Genomic DNA, 24295 nt, shown 5'->3' on the forward strand with positions numbered 1-24295 from the left:
TTGCTTTTTTTTTTTTTTTTTTTTTTTTTGGAGACGGAGTCTCACTCTGGTGCCAGGCTGGAGTGCAGTGGCGCAATCTCTGCTCACTGCAACCTCCACCTCCTGGGTTAAAGCGATTCTTCTGCCTCAGTCTCCTGAGTAGCTGGGACTACAGGCGCATACCACCATACCCAGCTACTTTTTGTATTTTTAGTAGAGACGGGGTTTCATCATGTTGGCCAGGATGGTCTCAATCTCTTGACCTCGTGATCCACCCGCCTCAGCTTCTCAAAGTGCTGGGATTACAGGTATGAGCCACCACACCTGGCCTGCATCTTGCTTTTTAAATTTCACATTATTATATTGGAGTTCGAACTCTAACAGAACATAAAACACATTCATTCTTTTCTCCAGCTGCATCATATTCCATTAAATGGATATATCATGACTGATTTAACCAGTTTCCTACTGATAGCTATTCTCAATGTTTTGTTATTACAAATAAGGCTACAAGTAGGCTTGGATACACAGTACTCTGTATAGAGGTAGGATACTCAAGGGGTAAATTCTAGAAGGCAGCTAGTTCCTTAAAATGGGGGGTGGGGAGCAACAGCATTTGAGAGTATCTAGATAAATGCCTTCACTACCACACGTGAACCCATTTGGATGTTGCCTACATGTATAATCTTATCATATGTGCCTCTAGTTCCTTTGGCGTAATTGGGTACTCTATAAAAACTCACTATACATCACACTGATTCAATAATTAAAAACAATTTTACTTATGTTTTTATAACTCATACTCTGTAGTTGCTCTGTTAAATATGAGAACTGTCCTTGTACACACACACCCCTATGTACAAACCCCATCTTTACACCCCAATTTCTTAATATTGTTTCTGATATTGTACACTCTACTCAAGACAGTGTCACTGAAGTATACCAAGTGTTAAGCGTGCTGAAACCTGGTGAGAAAAGTTATAAGACCACCAGTACAGAGAAAAGAAAGTATACAATAAATAAGATCACAAAGCTAAGAATAGTAATTGACTTCCACATTTTTTTTTAAAAGAAATTTACCAGTGAACTGACCTGACATCATATTGGCGCTGCTGACAGGCGTACTTCCCCCTGCCATGCTAGATGAACCCATTCGAGCCTGGTCCTTCACAACAGTGTCTAGAAAAGAGACAAAAAAGGCTAAGTTCTGTTTTGCTTGAAAGATTAAACTAATGGTCTGGGAGCCTGAAAGCAGCAAGCTTCATTCTTTGCATTTTATTTATACTCTACATTATTCCCCAAAGAACTTAAGGTGGCAATTGCCTTCACCACAAATTAGACAAGTGATAAAAAATAGAAATAGCTTTCCTATCAAACTGTGGTAAAAGTTAACCCTTCAATATTTTGTTATTACAAATATGGCTACAAGTAAGCTTGGATAATACATTACTTTGTACAGAGGTAGGATACTCAGGGATACTTTCAACCAAACGGTAGAAAGATGAGGTAATTATTTATTGTAGAGCTAATTTAAAATGAAGCTGCTTCTGTTGAGGTTTAACGGAGACATGACAATGTAACTCGGCAAAGATGGTAATATATTACCAGTGTGTCCACAGCTCAGTACCAAGTAGGCCAAAGGTATAGATAGGTCCATGTAGGTTAGGGCTGTGACCACATTCTCTATCCCAATCAGCCTGTCTGCCTGCTTCTGGTACAGAAGACTGGACAAAAGTATAAATCATTCACTACAAAACCATCACCCAAGGAAAAATGCAATGTTGCAGCTAATATCACAGTGAGGATGGGGTGGGTCTAAGTGGCATTTTCACTGAGGATGGCACAGGTGGTTATATTCACACATCTAAGTCAAGGTGTTCATATAATATTAAGATTTGTAAGCCTCATTAGCTCTTTTCAGTGAATGGTTACTAGAGACAGGACAGATACAGGGCTGTGTATTCTAATTCAACCATTCCAGACTGAGGCACTGAGACATCCTCACAGTATGAAAGAAGTATATTTAGAAATGCTCTTGGGTCATGTATTATGTTAGAGAAGAATTATTCCAATAATTGCGCAGTGTAGTTGCCATCACTATACCCACTGGAAGAATCTGAGGCTAGTGTAGGTGAATTAGCTTTGCAGCAAGCAGACAGGAGCTGGGATTACAACGCTGTGCTGTAGGACTCTGGGCCTGCACAAGCTCTGTGGGCTAGACAGCTGGACTCACAGAAATAAGGGTGCTCCATGGCCTCTCTTGCAGTAAGCCGTGACTGGTGGTCATATCGCAGCAGTTTGTCCAGGAAATCCAAGGCCTCAGGGCTGACAAGATGCTGATTTTCACTGTGGACAAAGCGTTCCCATCGCTTTCGAGAGTGTCTGCAGGACCAAAAGAGGGAATGAGAAATGGGCCATGTGGGCAGAGAAGCCCAACATTTCATTTCTACATTTTTCTTAGTGGTTAAAAGCCCAGCCAAAAGCAAAGAGGAATCAAAACTCAAGAGAGTAGTCTTGTACCACTCTGCCACTGCATGGGACAACAAAGCTAACTGGAGACTGGAAATAACATAGAGTAAAAAAAGACATGAGTCCTCTCAATTTTAAGAAACATAATTCAGATTACTTGACAGGATGTGAATTGCTTCTGTGTAGCAAGAAGGGTCAGGTGGCTGAGCCAACCAGGCCTACTTTCCATCCTCACACATATTCCTGGTATCTCTGCCACTTGGCCAGCAAAAGCCTTTGTATCAGGAAAGTCCATCTCCTCCTGTTAAGTGGTTAGTATATAAGTACTGTACCCAGTCATTATTGTTAAAGTCAGTTGTCTGCACATCAGTCATTTTTTTGAGACAGGGTCTCACTCTGTTGCCCAGGCTGGAGTGCAGTCATATGTTCATAGCTCTCTGTAGCCTTCCTTCTTGGGCTCAACGGATACTCCTGCTTCAGCTTCCTAGCAGTCTGGACTACTGGCACACATCACTACGCCTAGGTGACTTTTTATTTTTTTGTGGAGTTGAGGGTCTCACTATCTTGCCCAGGCTGGTCTCCACCTCCTAGGGTCAACTGATCCTCCTGCCTCGGCCTCCTAAAGTTCTAGGATTACAGATATGAGCTACTATGCCCCGCCTGCACATCAGTCTTAAAGCATGCATTTTCTATTTCAATTTCTTTCTCTTGGAGAGAGTTTTGTCATTTAAAGAAGCTAGGTTTATGAAGTGAGATTTTTATTTCTGGCTCAACTGTAACCCGTCTACTAGAATCTACACTTCATTTTGCAGGAATCCTCTAGCTACATAGTCCCTCCATCAGATTCCTGTAAGTGAATCTGAATAAAGGGCCATTCAATCCAATGCCTTTATCAGAGGACTGCTCAATGCAGCATCCTGTGGCAATGGACCACTGTTAGCAAAGAGAACATAACTGTTCTGAAGATCCTAAGCGCCAGTTCATACCCAAAGTGCTTAAGCCACAGATGCACATATTGTGTTTCATGACTTACCTGCCCAAGATATCATTGAAACGTGGATCTAATTCAATGTTGTATTTGTCAATATAGTCATATAAATCTTCTGTCCCCAGAACTTTGGCTATCCTCACCAACTAGTATTAAAGAAAGAGAAAAACCCATACCACAAGCATATTATATCATTAAATCAACAATTAATAATGATTGAATTAATATAAAGGCATCATCATGTCTACAGGTATGAATGCTAGACCTCCTAACAATTTAGACTTCAACTCAATGTGACAGTGTTAGAAAAAGCAAATCACTTTATAAACTGGTTCCTTCCTCTTGAAATGTCACCCTGGTGAACTCAAAACCCAATTGAAGATGTGCCACTTCTTTTGGGAAGCTCCCCTTGCACACTCAGACTACTCACCGCTACTGCCTTTTTTGCCTTGTCCACACTTCTACTCTGAAGTTACGACTATAATCTATTTCCTTGTATGTTTGACTCCCTTACAAGATTGACTATGAACTATTTGAGGGAAGAACTGTTCTTTTTTTTTCTGTAATCCTCAGTACTGCATGGCACTTGATACAGAGTTACTGACTTTAATGGAATTCAGGTTGTATTCTTTGACTCATTAAAAATGGACATGGTGCTCAAAGGGAACAAGGCAATGGTACCTTCCACAAGGTCCTAGAATCATTCCAGGTTCTTGTGAATGAAACAGCCCTTTGATCTTCAAGGGGGAAGTGGGGTTAGTTTAAAAAGCATCTATAACTCAACCCATATAAAGAAACAAAAGGATCACAGAAATACCACATATAGGCTAATATACTGTAGAAAACATCATATTGGAGAATAAGTTTGTATTAGGAGAATTCTAAGGTAATGTCCTATTTTAAAAATCTGCATGACAATTTACATGTATTCTTCACAATAAAACAGGCAATGCAAATGACAAAGACTAGGGGGAAAGTCTGATTTCCAAAAGCCAAGCTGGTAGCTCACAAAACATCGATCTAATGATCAATATCAGGGTGGCAGAACAAACAGTGAACTGAAAATTATAGGCAGTTCTGGCTATCACTGCATTAGACCAGGAAATTTTTTGATGTGTATAATATATATTACCTGATCATAATTGTCATGTCCATGGAAAAATGGCTCCTTCCGAAAGATCATACTTGCCAGCATACAACCCAAACTCCACATATCCAAACTATAATCATACATCTGCATAAAAGTAAATTCAGTTATTATTCATGAATCCCCAGGCTTGTCGCTTCAAAATAAAAAATTGATTTTTTTTAAATTAAAAAATCACTCCACTGACTCAAAAATCAAAACACTAATAACATCTTCATATATTTCTTTTCAGTCGTTTATGTATGCTTTCACTCTATTTTAAAACAAATTTTACTTTTCTTTCTTCTTTTTTTCAAAAAAGATACAGGGTCTTGCTCTGTTGCCCAGGCTGGAGTGTAGTAGTGCGAACATAGCTCACTGTAGCCTCCAACTCCTGGGCTTAGGGCTCCTGAGTAGGTAGGACCACAGGCACACACCGTTATGCTCAGCTAATGTACATACTATTCTGAATTGTTTTCTTCACTTACATTAAAAAAAAAAAAAATTTCCAAATTGTTAGCCTATAGAGATCATCTAATGTGTATCATTAGTATTTTATAACATAAATGTTTTTTAGAATTTAATCTTTAATTTTCCTATATAGGACAGTGTTCTGTTTTTCATAATTAGTAATATGGTAAATAATATTTTTATGCATAAAATGCTATTTGAGCTCAGAGCTATAGCCTTAAGATCTCAAGAAAGAGATTTCTACAAGAACTAAGAGACTGAAACTTTTAAAATCAACTGATAACCTGGAGAGACTGGGCATAAAAGACGCTCCTAAGAAAACTTTAGATTTTTAAATACTTGGCAAATCTATTATTAATTTGGTTCCCTTCTCCTTTCCCTGTGAGGGAAAAGAAGGCTTTTGGGGGAAAGTGGGGCAAAGGGCTTTATATTTAGTATACAATTCAGAAGAAAAAGAAAACATTCTTGAATTTACTCTGAAGATTGGTTAAACTCAGTTACAGGCTGGGCATGGTGGCTAATGCCTGTAATCTCAGCACTTTAGGGAGCTGAAGTGGGAGGATGGGTTGTACCCAGGAGTTTGAGATCAGCCTGGGCAACATAGTGAGACTTTCTCTCTATAAATAAAAAAATTAAAAATTTAGCTAGGTGTGGTAGTACATGCCTGTAGTCCCAGCTACTCAGGAGGCTAAGGTGGGAGGATTACTTGAGCCCAGAAGTTCGAGGCTGCAGTGAGCTAAGATCATGGCACTGCACTCCAGCCTGGGCAATAGAGCAAAATCCTGCCTCAAAAAACAAACAAAAACAACCAGGCTTACAATTCTCAAACCAGTTCTGGAACTTCTGATTACAGAACATATCTTTGGTTATTTTCCCTCAAGTTAGGATCAAATACAGACCTATTCATATTCTACTGACACTGTGACAATAAAAGAAATGTAAGTTATGGTACATAATTGAGGTGATTTATATTTTACATTTCATATAAAAAGGACAGCTATTACTGTGCATAAGTGGCCTACTTAAATGCACAAAATGACACTGTTTTTGGGTAAATTATGTGCAAAATAAACACAGGACCAAAACTGTACCTGCCCTTCTCACCTGATAGTCTACAAGTAGCTCAGGACCTTTGAAGTATCGGGAAGCAACTCGGACATTATATTCTTGGCCAGGATGATAAAACTCAGCCAAACCCCAGTCTATTAGTCGAAGCTGAAAAAGAATAAATTATGAGCAATTTTATCTTTCTCTAAGCTACCCACATTGTGCTATTAGCATACTCTTGATAAAATGTACCAGCCGTGTCACTGTCTACTGAAACCCCTTCACTGACTACTTATAGCCTTTGGGATGAAAATCAAACTTTTTAGTTTGACATACAACTTTCTCCAAGATTTTGTTCCTAAAAGACAAAATATCATTTGTGCCTTTCAAATTTCTTAAACTGCTCAATAACTAAAATGTCCCCACTACCCAACCTATAATCCTATTGGTAAGCATCTCCTTAACTTTTGGAATATTTAAGTTAGCTCCTCAATGAAGTCTTTTCTAATTATTTAAATAGAACTGATCATTGCCTTCGGCCCCCTGAACTTTATATATATATTTCTTTAACAGCACCTACAACTCTTTATGTTGTCTACCTTCCTTTTTCAATATGGATGACAAGCTCCTTGGGGGTAGGGACTATTTTATTCACTTTTGTAATTTTCAGAATTCAACATAATGCCTGGTATACAGGAGAAAAATGAATAAATATTTGCTGGACAGATGAAATAACAGAAAAGTCATACACTACAGCTTTTACCAAAATGTGTCCTAAACGTGGAAAAAGGGATAAGAGGCAAGCTTATTCGTCTGTTGTGCTTAGCACGACCATGATATGAAGTGCCAGCAGTAGGCCCTGAATGCTCTGGCACTAAGTTTACTGCCCACATCTCAAAACGAAACCTTTGATTATTCCCTGCAAAACCACCTCCATAGTCTCCCCCTGCTCAGTTAAAGGTGATATTCATCCTGTCATATAAGCCAAAACTTCAGATTCACCCTGGATTCTTGTTTCCCTCAGACCTCACATTTAATCTGTCAACAAATCCTGAAGGCTCCATCATATTCTGATTATTATCATCACCTCCACCGCCACTGCCCTGATCCAAGTCACCACCACCTCTTGTTTGATATATTGCCATAGCCCCTTCTCCTAACCAGTCTCAGTGCTTTCACTCTTGCCCTCTAGTTTAAATAGTTTAATAAATACTAAACAGTTTAATAATTGTTTTAAAAATATTAATAATTTTAAAATAAATATAAATAGCTTTTTAAAAGGATTGTTCAGGTTGCTACGGAGAGATTACAGATTCACAGGAAACTGCAAAAGTAGTAGAGATTCTCTGTACCCTTTACCCGGTTTCCCCTAATAGTAACATCTTACATAACTACAGTACAGTACCAAAATCAAGAAACTGACATTGGCACAATTCAGAAAGATATTATTCAGGTTTCACCAGTTTTACATGCATGCGTGTGTTTGCGTATGTTTCTAAGCAATTTTATTATGTGTAAATTCATATAATCTCCTCCACAAGATCATCACACACATGTCCTGTGTATTAGCCCAACCCCTCTGCTCTTTATCTCTATCATTTTGAGAATGCTATAGAAATGGAGTCACTGGCATATAACTTTTTTTGAGATTGCCTTTTTTCACTAAGCATAAGATCCATCCAAGTTGTTGCATGTATCATAGGTCTTTCCTTTTTATTATCGAGAAATACTACTTCATAATGACATATAGTATGGATATGCCAGTGTGTTTAACCTTTCCCTCATTAAAGGGCATTTTTTCCCCTAATATATATATATATTTTTTTTAGAAGGCGCCTTGCTCTGTCACCCAGGCTGGAGTGCAGTGGCGCAATCTTGGCTCACTGCAAACTCCGCCTCCCGGTTCAAGTTATTCTCCTGTCTCAGCCTCCTGAGTAGCTAGGATTACAGACATGCACCATCATGCCCAGATAATTTTTTTTTTTTTTTTTTAGTAGAGATGGCGTTTCACCATGTTGGTCGGGCTGGTCTTGAACTCCTGACCTCGTGATCTGCCAGCTTCAGCCTCCCAAAAAGTGCTAGGATTACAGGTGAGCCCCTGTGCCCAGCTTTTCCCCCCAATTTTGAGCTATTACAAATATAGTTGCATTCATATATAGGCTTTTGTGTGGACCTAAGATTTTGTTGCTCTGGGATAAATGCCACTGCAGGATTGTATGGTAAGCATATGTTTAGCTTTTCAAGAAACCAACAAACTATAAAACAACAGTTTAGCATTTTCCAAAATGTCAAACCTTACATTCCTACCAGCAATGTATGAGAGATCAAGTTTCTTCAAGTATTCGCCAGCACTTGGAACCATTGCTATCTTTTATTTTAGCTGTTCTAATAGATGTGTAGTTAACTTTTAAATTTCAAGTGAGAACATGCCAAAGCTTAGAATATGCAAAAGCTCTCTAACTTCAGAGAAAAGGCCTAACCACCAATAAGGTTTTACATTATTTGGTTTTACCTCTTTGATCCCATTTCCTTCTACTTTCCCGGCATTCATCCTGTCCCAGCTTTATCCTTGCTGCTGTTCCAACACGCCAAACATATTACTCAGAGCTTTTGTACTTGCTATTTACTCTGCCTTGGGACATGTCTCTTCATAAGACTGCATGGCTGGGTTCCTTCCAGTGCTAAAATGTCACCTTTCTAATGAAACCTTCCCTTACAACTGATTGAAAACTGCAAATACCCTCTTGCCATTCTCTATTCTTGTTTTTTTCTTCTACATCAAAATAACTTTCTATCCCATCAGCCTCCCTAAATATAAGCTCCTAAAAGATAAGCATTTATTGTATGTTTAGTTCATTCACGTATTTCTAGCCCCTAGACCAGTGCCTTTGACATAGTATGTGTCTTAAAAAAAAAAAAATTAGTTCCATAAACAAATTACCTAACTCCCCGAAGACAACAGATAAGTCATCATGGCCTGATCACCTTAAAAAACTGAAACATTGGCCGGGCACAGTGGCTCATGCCTGTAATCCCAGCACTTAGGGAGGCCGAGGCAGGTGGATTACCTGAGGTCAGGAGTTCGAGACCAGTCTGACCAACATGGTGAAACCCCGTCTCAAACAAACAAACAAACAAACAAAAACCTGAAACGTTATAAAGCATGTGGCCATTACGGCTCTCATGTAAAAGCATTTACAGACAATAGGGGCCTCATGACACCTACTAACAGAAGTAGCATTTTCTGTATACTTTATCCGCTTAACTGTGCACATTTAATTATCATGAATACCTAGTCGCCTGAAGGGCAATAATTACCCACACTGTACAGGTAAGAAAAAGTAGGCAAATGAAGAGAAAGTAGTTTCTCAGAAAACTAGTTATTCAATAAATAAGATTAGAAGCCAGGTTTCTGGGCTAAGAAGATGAACATTTTGCCCATTATACTAATGTTTCCTTCTTGGTAGTATTCTTAGAAATATAAGTAATGGTTCAAACATGTTGATTTGTAAATTCATACATTCATTCACCAAATATTTATCAAGTGCCTAATAGGTACTAGGGTCTGTGACAATACAAGGGATAAAGTGTTGAAGATGGGCTGTGTGTTTATCATGTAGATAAACAACACTTGTCAGTCTATCACTTTACCTTTCTGTGCTCATGATCAATCATGACATTATGGGGCTTCACATCTCTATGCATAATTCCCATGCTGTGACAATAATCCAGGGCCTGTGAGAGGAACAGGTAAGAAAGGAGTTAGCCTGAGTAACAGGGATTTTTTTTGTTAATAGTTAAGAGTCCTTTACTTTTTCCTCCATGTAAATTTTCCTTTTAGCTTCACAACCCCCTGGCATTCAAGATTAGGAGAGTCACTTCCACAGCAATGCTTCAGAGACCGTTCATGGTCTCATAGTCAAGCAAACTCAGGTCTTTCGGCTTAGAGATCTTTTTCTGACATAGTTGTTTCAACATGCGTTCTGTCCTAAAAGACTCAAAGTATACCCAAATTGCACCACTTCAAATTTTTCCATCTTGTCCAGATCCTAGATTTTCACAGGCCCCTCAAAAAATGAACACAGATCTTTACTACAAACTTCTTATTCAAAGAACAGTAATTCTTTAGCAACTAAGAGTCTACAACAGAGGTTGGCAAACCACAGGCCAAATTTGGCCTGATATCTGCTTTTGTAAATAATGTTTTATTGGAACATAGCCATGCCCATTTGTTTACATATTGTCTATGGTTGCTTTTCTACAAAAGCAGAGTTGAATAGTGTGACAAAGACCATATGGCCCACAAAGCCTAAAATATTTACTATTTGCCTCTTCACAGAAGTTTGCCAATGCCTGATTTAGATAATCAAATCCAATCTGAATTTTTTTCAACCTCAAGCTAAAGGGAACTGAGCAGTATAATCTTTGGGGTCTGTTAATCCCAGCCTTTCAGTCGACTGATGTCATTGGTCAAATTCTTGTCCTTCCTGAAGGGCAACTTGGGTTCTTACAGTTCCCAGGGCTAGGCAATCTTAACTGTAACTTTCGAAAGCCTTGCCTGCCACAAGACTGCATGAGCCAATGGAAAGATCAAATATCTCTGCTGGCACAACTCCTCAGAGTACTTCTAAGGCACAAACAGCAGGCTTTATGTCAACTCTTGTTTAGTAAGAAACCTTAGCCAACTTTTAGTAATTCTCTCATCTAGAAAGCTGATCTTGTGACTACTGGGAACAAGATATTTGGTGACCCCACTTTGGAAATGAAAATAAATTTTCAATTAGCAATCTATAAGCAGAAATTTACATACTCCTTAGGACAATTACCCTTTGAGAACTGAGTTGTAGTTTACTGTTTCATTTGTTGAATCTTAAGTGAAATAAAGTACACCAGAAGCTAGCACATCAGGTGTTTTCACGAGTTTTGAAAACTTAATTTTAACTTATGTAGGGGCATACAGAGATTACAAATATTTGTTAAGGGGTCAGTCCCAGCTTTCTTACAAATAACCTTTTCAAATTGTTCTAAATTATACTCCTACTGGACCCCATTCCATAACCCTTAGCACAAGCGTTCTCATACTATTATTATTAATGTTGATTTATGATTTATGTATTTAGAGACAGGGTCTCACTCTGCACCACTGCACTCCAGCCTGTGCAACAATCATAGCTCACTGCTGCCTCAAATTCCTAAGATCCTCCTGTCTCAGCCTCCCAAGTAGCTGGAATTACAAGTATGCGCCACCATGCCCAGCTAATTTTTAAATTTTTTTGTAGAGGCAGAGTCTCACTATGTTGCCCGGGCTGGTCTTGATCTCCTGGCCTCAAGTAATCCTCCTGCCTTAGCCTCCCAAGTAGCTGCAACTACAGGTGCCCACTACCATGGCCAGCTAATTTTTAAATTTTTTTTGGTAGAGATGGGGGCTTCACTATGTTGCCCAGGCTGGTCTTGATCTCCTGGCCTCAAACAATCCTCCTGCCTCAGCCTTCCAAAGCACTGAGATTACAGGTATGATACTATTAACTTATTAAAAACTTATTCAGAGGTCCCTTCTTTAAACATACTTTACAAAGTTAATGTGCTGGCTTTTCTACCATCAACTGACTATTTAACAAAGAGAAGACCAATTTAAAAATATTTAGTATCTGCCTGGGTATAGTGGCTCACATCTGTAATCCCAGAACTTTCAGAGGCCGAGGCAGGTGGATCACCTGAGATGGAGACCAGCCTGGTCAACATGGCAAAACTGTCTCTACTAAAATATATAAAAATTAGCTGGCCACGGTGTCAGGTACATGTAATCCCAGCTACTCGGGAGGCTGAGGCAGGAGAATCACCTAAACCTGGGAGGCAGAGGTTGCAGTGAGCCGAGATTGCACCATTGCACTCCACCCTGTAAGACAAAGCAAGACTCTGTCTCAACAACACAACAACAACAAAAATTAGTGTCCAAAGTTCACTTACCTTCAGAATTTCATACATGTAAAATCGAATATCGTAGTCTGTTAATGTCTGGTACAATTGCTGTTAAAGACAAAGGTAAGATTTGAGCCATGAAATAACGCTGACAGAAAGGCATTTTCACCCTCACTCACAGTAATTCAAACCAAGACTTGGCTCATTTCCTATTGTTCCAAGATCTGTCTAACATTACATTAACTTTAAAGAGATACTTTGAGTCTTCAACTCTTAAAAGTGAAGAATTACTCAAACATATATTGCAGAAGCTATAATCCAATCAGAAATATACCGATCTAGATACCCTAATATGCATTGATACACGCTTATAATTTAGTTTGCTTTTATCTTCAGACCTTCTCAAAAAAGGCATTTTGACAAATACACCACCTCCTTAGCAGGGAACTAACTCATCTTTGGCTTACAGAGTGGGCCCTGCAGATCACCAGTGGGTATGCAGATGTCATGAGGCCAAACCCGTTGAGTCAATTTAACCAAACTATTCTTTTTATTTGGGGGGGGGCGGGGCACACAGGGGATGTAGTCTCGCTCTGTCACCCAGGCTAGTGTGCAGTGGGGTGATCTTGGCTCACTGCAACCTCCACCTCCTGAGTAGCTGGGACTATAGGCGCACATTGCCACACCCAGCTAATTTTTATATTTTTAGTAGAGAGGGGGTTTCACCATGTTGATCAGCCTGGTCTCGAACCTCTGACCTCATGATCTGCCTGCCTTGGCCTCCCAAAATGCTGAGATTACAGGCGTGAGCCACTTTGCCCAGAAAACAAAACTGTTCTTGTCCCAAACGGAAAGTAAACTCTGTGAACAACTCTTATGGATCCTTTCCACTTTCTAAAGAGTCGCAGAATATTTTTTACATGGACACACACACATATATGTGTGTGTGTATTTTTTTTGGAGACAGGGTCTCACTCTGTTGCCCAGGCTGGAGTGCCGTGGTGTCATCATAGCTCACTGCAACCTCAAACTCCTGGGGTCAAGCAATCCTCCTACCTCAGCTTCCCCAGTAGCTAGGACTGCAGGCGTAAGCCACTATGCCCAGCCACATGTACATGTCTTTAAACAGTTAGCAACGTCTTCTGACAAAGTTTTCCTTGAAATTATCATTCTGACTCTAAAACAGTCTTCTTCCTTTTTCCTTATCTGGATACTGGACTGGTGCAAAGGCAAATCAAAGATCTTTTATTTATTTATTTTTTTTGAGAGGGAGTCTCACACTGTTGCCCAGGCTGTACTGCAGTGGTGTGTTCTCGGCTCACTGTAATCTCTGCCTCCCAGGTTCAAGCAATTTTCCTGCCTCCGCCTCCCGAGTAGCTGGGACTACAGGGACCTGCCACCATGCCTGGCTAATTTTTTTTTGTGTTTTTATTAGAGACCGGGTTTCACCATGTTAGCCAGGATGGTCTCAATCTCCTGACCTCATGATCCACCCGCCTCGGCCTCCCAAAATGCTGGGATTACAGGCGTGAGCCACTGTGCCCAGCCAAATCAAAGATCTTTACAACTTTTACTCCACAAGAGTAGCTACATTCTTCTGTAAAACTGGAACAGTGTGAAATAAGCAGGCCACCAGATAGATTGGAATTCTGAGATATCTCTCATAGAGGTTTGTGTCACAGCATAATTTGACATTATCCTTCCTCGATCCCTGTCTTTTAAGATCTATAGCCCACAGTTTCTGAGGAATCCTAAGAAATAAGCAGTCCCTACTTTTATTTATACAATATATTTCTTCCTGAACACTACTGCTAAAAGCAAACTGCCATAAGGCCAGATCCTAGGTAAATGTGTTGCTGCCTTCATTAGGCTGAACATCAGCAGAAACTGTCAAATAAGTAGTGAGAAGTAAATGTATCAGTCATTAAAAAAAACATTAAACAAACAGGCAAAATACCAAGATGCAGAAAGTGGGCACTGCTTGTATAGGAGTTCTTCTATCTTAAAATTTAGCACTGTAAGGATCAAAATCTTTTCAAAAACAAATTCGAAGCAAGCTCTTCTAACAGCCTAATCCCCAAAGGCTATGTGGTCTAAAAACCCACTAGCCCGAAACAGTTGGTTATATATTATACCTTGAAGTCTGTGTTGTTTACGTGTTCAAAAACCAAGGCGGGGGTTCGTGACTGGGGAAAAGAAAAAAACAAAAACACACATTAGCAATAGCTCTGGCAGCTTTAGTGGGCACAATGTTTGTGGATGCTGCATGGTGAATTTGGCAGTCCTCGCCTCAGCAGTAAGAAACCCTCTATTGCTACAAGCCCTCCCCGCTCTGATCATCACCACACTTTGGTCATTTTTGGGATGGATTTCAAACAGAAGACATGGAGCTGAAGTCTCACCAGGCTCTAGGCAGCCCGACAATGCGCCCATCGCCCATCGGCATCGGACCTGAGTTTGCAAAATGGATTAACACATTTCAGTTTCCAGTGCTATCAGTCTCTTAGCCTAGAAGAATAAGAAATAGTCTGTGGGTGGAGGTCTCTTTGAAAGAAAGACCCAAGCTAGTTAAATGGTGTATCTGATTAAGCACTTTCAAAGCAGGACTTAACGATGAGGGTTAGGGAAGGGAACAGAAAGAGGCCAGTTGTGCTCCAGGTGAAACACCTTCTCAGCCCAGGTGGGCCTTGCTAACACCTGCTATACTCACCACAGGGTCTTTTACAATGTCTGCCAGTGTGATGATGTTGGGACCTCCTCTCAAATTCTCCAAAATCTTTATTTCACGCTTAATTTTCTTCTTTTTTACTGGCTGAAAAGGGAAAAGTACATCAGCAAAAACAAAACAAAACAAAACAAAAATTTCAGAGTATTTCGACACGTAGTGTAATACATAAATGGCTTACTTATGGGCTCCTTGAAGGAAGAAAATGTGTCACATTCGTCTCTGAATCCTTCTCCTAGCACTGTGCCAAGTATTCTGCAGGTACTTACAAATGTTGAATTGAAAGAAAAAAAGATTTCCATTCCAAATACCAGACTTCTGCAGAATTAGCATTTCAATTATCAGTCTTGATGTTAATATTTTAAAACATGTTAAACATGTTAATGTCTTAAAACCTTACAAAGTAGCAATTTAAATGGTTAGTAATACTAAAGTATAACTTGAAAAACTTTTTATCAATTAGGATGAAACATGGGTCCTTTCCATTTCTTCCTCTAATCAGGCCCAATAACAGGGATGGCCAAAACATCTTCGTGTAGCATAACCCTGAAGGTAAAGTACGGGTCTTGGAGTCACACTGCCCAATGTGAAACCTATCTTCATTACCTGCTAGCTTTAATGGCAAACTACATAACCTCTCTAAGCCTTTCACTAAGTATAAAATGAATAACAAGAGCACCCATCTCATAAGATTCTTGCAAGACTCAAATGAGGTATTTGAAAGACTTCGGAATATGGCTGAAACATAATAACTGTCTAGCCTTATCACCAATACTCTTATAAATGAATCCCTCCATTCTAAAAACACTACTCTGCAGAGTATATTTTAAACATTCCTTTTTCCTCACCCATCTAGTATGGAATCCTTTTCATATGTTTTTCTGAGGAGAGCCTTGGTCCAACTATACCTCCTTTATAAAGCCTTCTTTTTTTTTTGAGACGGAGTCTTGCTCTGTCACTCAGGCCGAAGTGCAGTGGTGCCATCTCAGCTCACTGTAACCTCTGCCCTCTGCCTTTCGGGTTCAAGCAATTCTCCTGCCTCAGCATTCCGAGTAGCTGGGATTACAGGTACCCGCCACCATGCCCAGCTAATTTCTGTATTTTTAGTAGAGACAGGGTTTCACCATATTAGCCAGGCTGGTCTTAAACTCCTGACCTCGGGTGATATACCCACCTTGGCCTCCCAAAGTGTTGGGATTACAGGCGTTAGCCACCACACCTGGCCTTATAAAGCCTTCTTCTGAATAGTCTAAAACAGTGCTGGCCCAAAGGAAATACAATGCAAACTACATGTGTAATTTTCAATGTGTCAGTAGCCACATGAAGAAAATTAAAAAGAAAAAAAGACAAAATTAATGTATTTTAATCTAAAATCTTATTTTAATATATACATCAATATAAAAAATTACTAATCTATTTTACATTTTTTGTATTAAACCTTTAAAAATTTTACCCTTACAGCATGTCTCAATTCAGACCAGCCATATTTCAAGTGCTCAACAGCCTCACGTGGCCTGTGTGCCTGCTATACCGGACTGTGCAGGTCTTTTCCTAGGGTGTTCGTCACTTCGGACTGCTGATGCACTGCATACAACTCTTAGAAGTTAAGTACATTTCATTTCTTCATTAATAAGATTGGTGGTTACTAAAGTTTGATGACCAACAATCACCTGGATTTTTTAAATAGACAGACTCAGGACCCTCCAAGATTTACTAAATCAGAATCTTGATGGGGAAATGGGGGATTTCTTTTAGATACTTTTAGAACTGATGATCCAGGTCCAGAAACTACAAAAGGAAGCAGATTTTGGAAACATTGGCAGTTCTCAAAACCTGGCTTTGTAGTTGTACAGTTCAGAAAAGCATTTAAGACCAGGCATGGTAGCTCACAACTGTAATCCCAGCACTTTGGGAGGCCAAGGCAGGCGGATTATGAGGTCAAGAGATCGAGACCATCTGGTCAACATAGTGAAACCCCATCACTACTAAAATACAAAAATTAGCTGGGCATGGTGGTGTGTGCCTGTAGTCCCAGCTAGTCGGGAGGCTGAGGCAGGAGAATTGCTTGCAGCCAGGAGGTGGAGATTGTAGTCAGCTGAGATCCAGCCACTGCACTCCAGCCTGGCACCTGGCTACAGAGCGAGACTCCAAAAAAAAAAAAAAAAAAAGGCATTTAAATGCTTCTCATTGCTGTAAGGGACTATAACTGCCCATTACTGATTTATATACCACAGTTAGAACAGGTCCAATGCAAATTAGGTACCCAATGAATAGAAGCTATTTTACTAATGACTTCCATGTAGTCCACATTCAATTAAACCCACAACCTCTTACCCAATACAGTATCTACCTAAGAAACAAGACAATAGTTTTCTCTTCTTGCTTTAACTATTCGGATATTTCAAAACCGTTACGGTATCTGGGAGATCTTTCCAGCCTGCAGAGACTAACCCGTCAGCGCTTACCTCCTGTTTTCTATTAACCCAATTGCTGGGTTTTTTTAGTGGAATAAAATCTTCTGGTTTACAAAACTTTTATTCTACAGAATCCTTCTACTCTATAAACTTAAAAAGCTGGTTTGTGACAGACCAGGCAGCTGACTTGGGCCCTAATCTAATGTGATCAATGCAACTTTTGTCTTATAACCTAAGCAGGGAGGAGAGATTAAACATTTTAAATATAGTTTATAATAAAGAAACTTCACCTATACTTACATCGCCTTACAGTAAAATATACAATACAATTAGAAAAACTCAGCTGAAAAAAACTTTCTAAATCACCCTTCATTCAAAACTATCAAGCATTCACAATTACCTAGAAATGACACTCATATAATGTTAAGACTGCAAGGAAATGCAGAGATTACCTTTTCCAGGCCTTCGGCAACTTAAATCTCTCTTTCCAAGTTCAACTCATACATATGGTCACATAACATCTTTCACATGAAATACTTCTCTCACTTTTCCCTTTTCCTCTTTTCTTATCTTGGTGTACTCTACAGGATGCTTCCCTTCACCACTTCCACCCAACGGCTATCTAAATCCTCCTCCCATTTGGCCTGAGAACAGCTCCAAAGAGCTTTTCCTTACTACCCTCTTTTGAAATGTAGACCCGCTATTCATGCCTTTCATGTGGCTCTAAATAATAATATATCACCTCATTTTATCATATACCTTTCCATATGAATATCATCATACAATTACAAAGAACTCCAGTCTCCAAGGTGTACACACACACAATTTTGTATTTGATCTTTTTTGTTATTTTGAGACAGGGTCTCATTCCCATAGCCCAGGCTAGAGTGCCAGTGGCTTGATCATAGATCATTGCAACTTTCAACTTCTGGGCTCAAGCAATCCTCCCACTTTAGCCTCCTAAATAGCTGGAATTAAAGGCCCGAGTAGCTGGAATTAAAGGCACGTGCCACCATGCTCAGTCAACATTCTTTTTAACAGATGAATAAACATGTCTTAGGTTAAAAGGACTACAATGGCTAGTCACCCAAATGTTTTGATTTCCAGCCTAGCTCTCTTTTTAGATACTTCAAGATAGATATAAATACTTAAACTCTTTGGTTCTCAAATGGCATGTGAGGCACCCCAGCGATGCACAGGGGTACTGTGAAATACTTTACATTTTTGAGGAAAACACACCAACCAATTATTGGATCTACCAGACGCTGGGTGCAGTACCAGGTTGAGGTAGTTCGTAGTTTCAACATTAGATTGTATTATACTCCTTGTGAGAGCATATTTTTGTGAAGCTGGGTTTGCAGCAGTTGCTGTTATAAAAAGCAAGTACTGTGCAAAAAATCAGTGACAGGAAATGAGTGTGGTGGTGTCCAATCTGATTCCAACATTTGAAAAGCTGTGCAATAACAGGTGTACATAACCCAATAGTAATAAATTATAGTTATATAAGAATGAAAAATTGATTTTTTTCTTTTAATTTATGTGAATAACTTTTTAAATGGCTAACAAGTTGTTGAAATATATTTAGCGGCTGGGCACGGTGGCTCACAGCTGTAATCTCAGCACTATGGGAGGCAGACGCAAGGTGGATCACCTGACATCAGGAATTGGTTGGAGACCAGCCTGACCAATATGGTAAAACCTCGTCTCTACTAAAATTACAAAAACTAGCAGGGTGTGGTGGTGTACACCTGTAGTCCCAGCTACTCAGGAGGCTGAGGCAGGAGAATCGCATGAATCTGGGAGGTGGAGGTTGCAGTGAGCTGAGATCACGCCACTGCACTCCAGCCTGGGCGACAGAGTGAGACTCCGTCTCAAACAAAGAAACAAACACTTACTTAGCTACTTGGACCTTGCTACTTATTACACAGACCTATGAGGTATTTCTTAGGAGTACCATGAAAAAATTACTAAGACAGTCTAAGTGTTACAAGTTGAGAACGTTTGGAAACTTCTACTTTTCAGTGTCAAATATAAAAAAGTTCCTGTGGTAAGGAACTATATGCTAAGCTCCCAATATATGACATTCCACAGCACAGTTATAACTAAATTAAAAGTTGTATATTGGTAGCCTAGAGGCCAAATCTGGCCTGTGCAATGTTTTTTAAAATCTTGAGTCAACACTTAAAAGTCAGGAGAATTCATATACGAAACAAATTACTGGCTTTTCTTTGCAAAACAGTGTATCAAGCAACAATGGACTTGCACTACTGCAGGGCAATAATCAGCTTCAGCTGAGAAGCAGCTAACTCCTTTTGAAGAGTCATGTGTTTCCCAGTTTGTTTCAGTCCTTATCACTCATATCATCTAAGCATGGACAATTATACCGGATGAGCTGCATTGATACCATCTGTCTGTCCCCCTTAAGTCCTGTGACTCCTCATTCTTACACAGTAGAGGTAATGATTTATTTACTGAAAACAAAAGCCTCATTATATAATTAAAAGTATAGGAAATAACTATTAGGTAAGAACTAGAGAGAAGAGACTGTACTTTTACTCCCTTACTCTGCCACAACCTAGCTATATGAGTCAACTCAAATCACCTCTCTTGCTTCAGTTTCCTAATCTGTCACAAGCATGACTTGTTCTACTGAGTTCACAGGATACAATAAAATTTTATTTACGTATTTACTTTGGCACCAAAAACCTTTTTAATGCCATTTTAAAAAAGTTTTCACAACTATGTTTAAAAATCTATATTCCAAATACCTCTGAAATTATCTCTTGTACTCACCTTGAGAATTTTAACAACAACTTTTTCATTATTTGTGATGTTGATGGCTTCAAATACTTCACTGTATTTACCTCGGCCTAATTTTCGCACCAGCTGGTAGTCATCTTGATTTCTGTGGACAAAAAAAAAACGATTTATATAAAGGTCAAATTATCAAGCATCAATTCAACTTTACAGGAATCTATTACCAGCAGGTGTAATAAAACTTATATGTATTTCAAACCATTCCCAAATTGGTTTCATTGTATTTTTTTAATTAGGCCAATTAAAAATGGGTGTTCCAAATCCTAGCATTAGCAAAACTTAAGGCTTTTAATTATTCTTTCAAATTCCAAACTGTTTGCATCTTTATTGGCACATGACATGGAGCTAGCTTATATTAAGGTTTGTTCTAAATATGTTTGTCTCTAACAAGAGACAGCTTTTCCCAAGAGAGTAATTTTTATATATTCTTGCCCCTTAGTACTTGATCCAGTGTTGGCACTTAGCAAGAACTCAAAACATTTTCCAAGACTGTTTCAATCTAGCCATGCTTTGGCAGCAGCTGATTTTTAACAGGCCTCTTTGCAGGTAAGCGGCTTTCAAATATACAGGCTTAATCTATTTGCACTCCAGGGCAAGCTCTGGGGACAGTCCATGTGTAGTAAAGTTTACAAAGCACACTATAGATTGTAAACTATAGTCAGTGGTCCCTTCCTCTACTTATACCTGTATTCTGCAACCAATAAGCAACATCAAAGACAATAAACAGAGGTAGAATAAGGGAAATAAAAACAATATCCTCCTGCCCCTGCCGGCTTCCAACGTAGAGGACTTTGCTCTGAAGAATGACAAACATGGTTTCATTAAGGCCTAGGTTCTATCTACTCCTCCTGGAGCTACTAACAATCCAATATGAACCAAATCAACCATATCAACCATTCATTTTTCCTCAAGTAGTTAAAAAGAAAGTTAATGGAAGGACAAAAGGTACTAAAAACAACGGACAGTGTAATAATCACAGCAAGTCTAGGGGAAGAAAGCTCCTACTTCTGGCTGAGTTCTCTTCCAATAGGAGGGCATACAAAACAAATGTGAGCAAGCAAACAGCACACTGTGTCAAAGGCCCAAAAAGGCTCTTTAGTGCCATGTAAGCAGAACCAAATGCAAAGCACTCAATTTGAACACAGTAGTTGAAATTTCTGTAACAAACACAGTATTACCTAGAATCCAAAGCCCGTGATGTAAGAGGAAAATTGTTAGATTATCAATAGTAACATTTATTGGTATTGAACCACACTGGCACTTAATGGTGTCTTTATAGCACACAGTGCCTCTTCACTCAGAAGCAATATATTTACTGTTAAGAACCATGGCATACTCAATCTAGCCGGGTGTGGTGGCAGGTACCTGTAACCCCAACTACTTGGAAGGCTGAGGTGGGCGAATCGCTTGAATCCAGGAGGAGGAAGTTTCAGTGAGAAGAGGTCGTGCCACTGCAATCCAGCCAGGGTGACAGACCAAGACTTTTCCACACATGCGCACACACACACACACACACGAATCTCGGCATACTCAAGATTAAAAATACACCCTATGACAATTTAGGGAAGCAGTTACTAACCACTTACAGGTTATGGAAATCACACCCAGTCAGATATAAAACATAGCATACAGGAGCTATAGCTTTATGAGTTTTCAAATTGCTTTCTTTTGCACTTTAATGTCAAAATGCTTTTATCACAAAATTATGATCTGACCAATTAAATGTCTACCACATTGGGGCAGGAAATGCAAACATCCAAATGAATTTACACAGAGAATCAGGAGGGCAAACACAGCTGTTCAGGCAGACTACAACGTTCAAGATACAATTTGGGCTGAATTCCATTATTAAGACATGCCTAGTCTCAGGATAAGGGCAAATGTTTAAGGATTTAATTTTGCTTCTCAACAGAAAGAAGTTATCTTTCTGGAGAACTGTTTCATCCTTCTGTATCAACATGAAACATTTTCTACCTCAAAAATACTTTTTGTAAGAATTTGGTGTTTTCCAAGTCTCTCAAGTATCAATTCTCACTGATCTGCAATGCCCTTTGCTTGCTAAGCAAGCTGATAGGTAACTTTTTGTTGCCAGGTCCCTGTACAGAATACTGTCATGTGTTATATTTAATGACATTCTGAGAAATGTGTTAAACATCAGAGTATTTACACAAACTTACTTGGTATAGCACACTACACACCTAAAGTATAGCCTACTACTCCTAGGAGACAAATGTGTACAGCATGCTACCGTACTAAATACTGTAGGCAATTGTAACACAATGGTATTTGTGTATCTAAACACAGAAAAGGTAAAGAATGCATTGTTAGGCCGGGCGCGGTGGCTCAAGCCTGTAATCCCAGCACTTTGGGAGGCCGAGGCGGGTGGATCACGAGGTCAAGAGATCGAGACCATCCTGGTCAACATGGTGAAACCCCGTCTCTACTAAAAATACAAAAAAAATTAGCTGGGCATGGTGGTGCGTGCCTGTAATCCCGGCTACTCAGGAGGCTGAGGCAGGAGAATTGCCTGAACCCAGGAGGTGGAGGTTGCGGTGAGCCGAGATCGCGCCATTGCACTCCAGCCTGGGTAACATGAGTGAAACTCCGTCTCAAAAAAAAAAAAAAAAAAAAAAAAAAAAAATGCATTGTTGATGTTAAGATGACATTACCAGGCCACAGTCATTTTTCAGCTCTCTTATAGTCTTATGGAACCACTGTCCTACATGTGGTCTGTCATGAATTCGAACGCTGTTATGTGGTGCATGACTGCATATAAATCAGAGAAAAGGATAAGAAACTAAGATGACTTTTAAATGGTAAGCCCATTACAATTGTTCATTTGCCAAAGCAATATTCTGCTTCTTCACTGCAAAACCACATTTTCAGCTCAAAAGAAAAAAACACAAATTGGGCTTTGATCTTGAGGTATATGGATAGAGAGTCCTGGAGGTTTTCTGACAAAAATTACTCAACAGATCAACAAGAGTCAGCCCTTTGAGTGAGTATAATGAAGTCAACAAAAACAATTACCCCCATTCCACCACATGTGACTCGTAATCCCAGTATTCTCGAGGTCTGTGTGTATTAACATCTGTGTAAACTCTGGCCCTGCTTGGCACGGGTCCCGACATGTCAGACAGGTTGGCGGACAAAGCTGGACTTGATGTTTGGAGATCTGGCAGTCACTGTGTTCAGAGGCAGCTGGGGGTAAGACCTTGTTTCAGACCTGTTTTCTTCAAACTGCAGAAACAAAATGCACAAAGGCCAAGGAATCATTTACAGAAAGTATATGGGGAGGAAATAATCTTACAAATAATAATGGCCTGAAATATACCTCTGGCTCTCCTACTTATAACCAATAAATATATCTCAACTGTGTCAACCACTGCTTCCTATGACATTAGAAAAAAATACCAAGAAATATACTAAACTGATATTTGCTTGAATCGTATTCTGCCAAGGATCCTGTTACCTTTGCATGCAAAGTTAGAATGATTTTTGTAAGGTAGCCTGGAAGGGAAAAATGGCACTATTTATATATTCTACAAAAGGTATTAGCAGAAAAGTACTTTCCTTTCAGCAGCTTTCTGTAACTTAAGTAGAGGTGCTAAAAGGTTCTAGAATGGCGGCAAAGCTGAGAGTACAAATTGTCAGTCTGACTCATATTTGATGAAATCAGGAAGAGAATAAAGACTTGTTCTCATACATCAAAGTTCCATGTCATCTTATATCGATCCAAATCTTTTGGGGAACCTTATGGTAATAATCAGTAGACCATTGATCATCATTTGAAAGACACACTTGATTTCATTAAATTTAAAAACAGAAATCAGTAATCTCTTTATATTTAATGCTGGAGCTTAAAAACTGGTATAAAATAGTAATACAGATTAGCTGAGCTAATGCAAAATTTGACACTGGGGGAAATAAGTAAAATTTTAGAAACATGCTATCAAATCAGGTTCCTTTCCAATTGACTATTCTGGTCTCTTTATCTGTTTTCTGTAATTCCTACAGCATTTGCTGATTCCCTTCATTATGCATTTAACTGAAACTGTATTGAGTCGGCCCTGCACGGTGGCTCATGCCTACAATCCCAGCACTCTGGGAGGCCGAGGCAGGGAGATGACTTGAGGTTGGGAGTTTGAGACCAGCCTGACCAACATGGAGCAACCCCGTCTCTACCCAAAAAAAAAAAAACAACAATTAGCTGGGCATGGTGGCGCATGCCTGTAATCCAAGCTACTCAGGAGGCTGAGGTTGCCGTGAGCCAAGATCGAGCCATTGCACTCCAGCCTGGGCAACAAGAGCAAAACTCCATCTCCAAAAAAAAAAAAAAA

The 24295-nt window shown here is 39.4% G+C and overlaps 1 protein-coding gene across 5 annotated transcripts in view; it reads right to left on the reverse strand.

Annotated features, from left to right (window-relative positions):
- CSNK2A1 (casein kinase 2 alpha 1) overlaps window positions 1–24295 on the reverse strand; it is a 74699-nt gene that overhangs the window by 5737 nt on the left and 44667 nt on the right. For 2 of the 5 annotated variants that reach the window (XM_032295355.1, XM_032295356.1), the window contains exons 2-12: window positions 22986–23195; window positions 19932–20043; window positions 14710–14811; window positions 14135–14185; window positions 12048–12107; window positions 9732–9815; window positions 6138–6248; window positions 4569–4670; window positions 3482–3582; window positions 2213–2361; window positions 1072–1158 (exon numbers count right to left, since the gene is read on the reverse strand). In XM_032295355.1, the coding sequence (XP_032151246.1) occupies window positions 1072–1158; window positions 2213–2361; window positions 3482–3582; window positions 4569–4670; window positions 6138–6248; window positions 9732–9815; window positions 12048–12107; window positions 14135–14185; window positions 14710–14811; window positions 19932–20043; window positions 22986–23086 (1060 nt within the window). In that variant the 5' untranslated portion in view covers window positions 23087–23195. Of the gene's footprint in view, window positions 1–1071; window positions 1159–2212; window positions 2362–3481; window positions 3583–4568; window positions 4671–6137; window positions 6249–9731; window positions 9816–12047; window positions 12108–14134; window positions 14186–14401; window positions 14689–14709; window positions 14812–14905; window positions 14989–19931; window positions 20044–22985; window positions 23196–24295 lie in introns of those variants that run through there. The other 3 variants (XM_032295358.1, XM_032295357.1, XM_032295360.1) reach the window with 3 other exon arrangements.

Source organism: Sapajus apella, unplaced genomic scaffold, assembly GCF_009761245.1.
Source record: "Sapajus apella isolate SASKATOON/1434 unplaced genomic scaffold, GSC_monkey_1.0 scaffold33, whole genome shotgun sequence".
Classification (NCBI taxonomy): domain Eukaryota; kingdom Metazoa; phylum Chordata; class Mammalia; order Primates; family Cebidae; genus Sapajus; species Sapajus apella.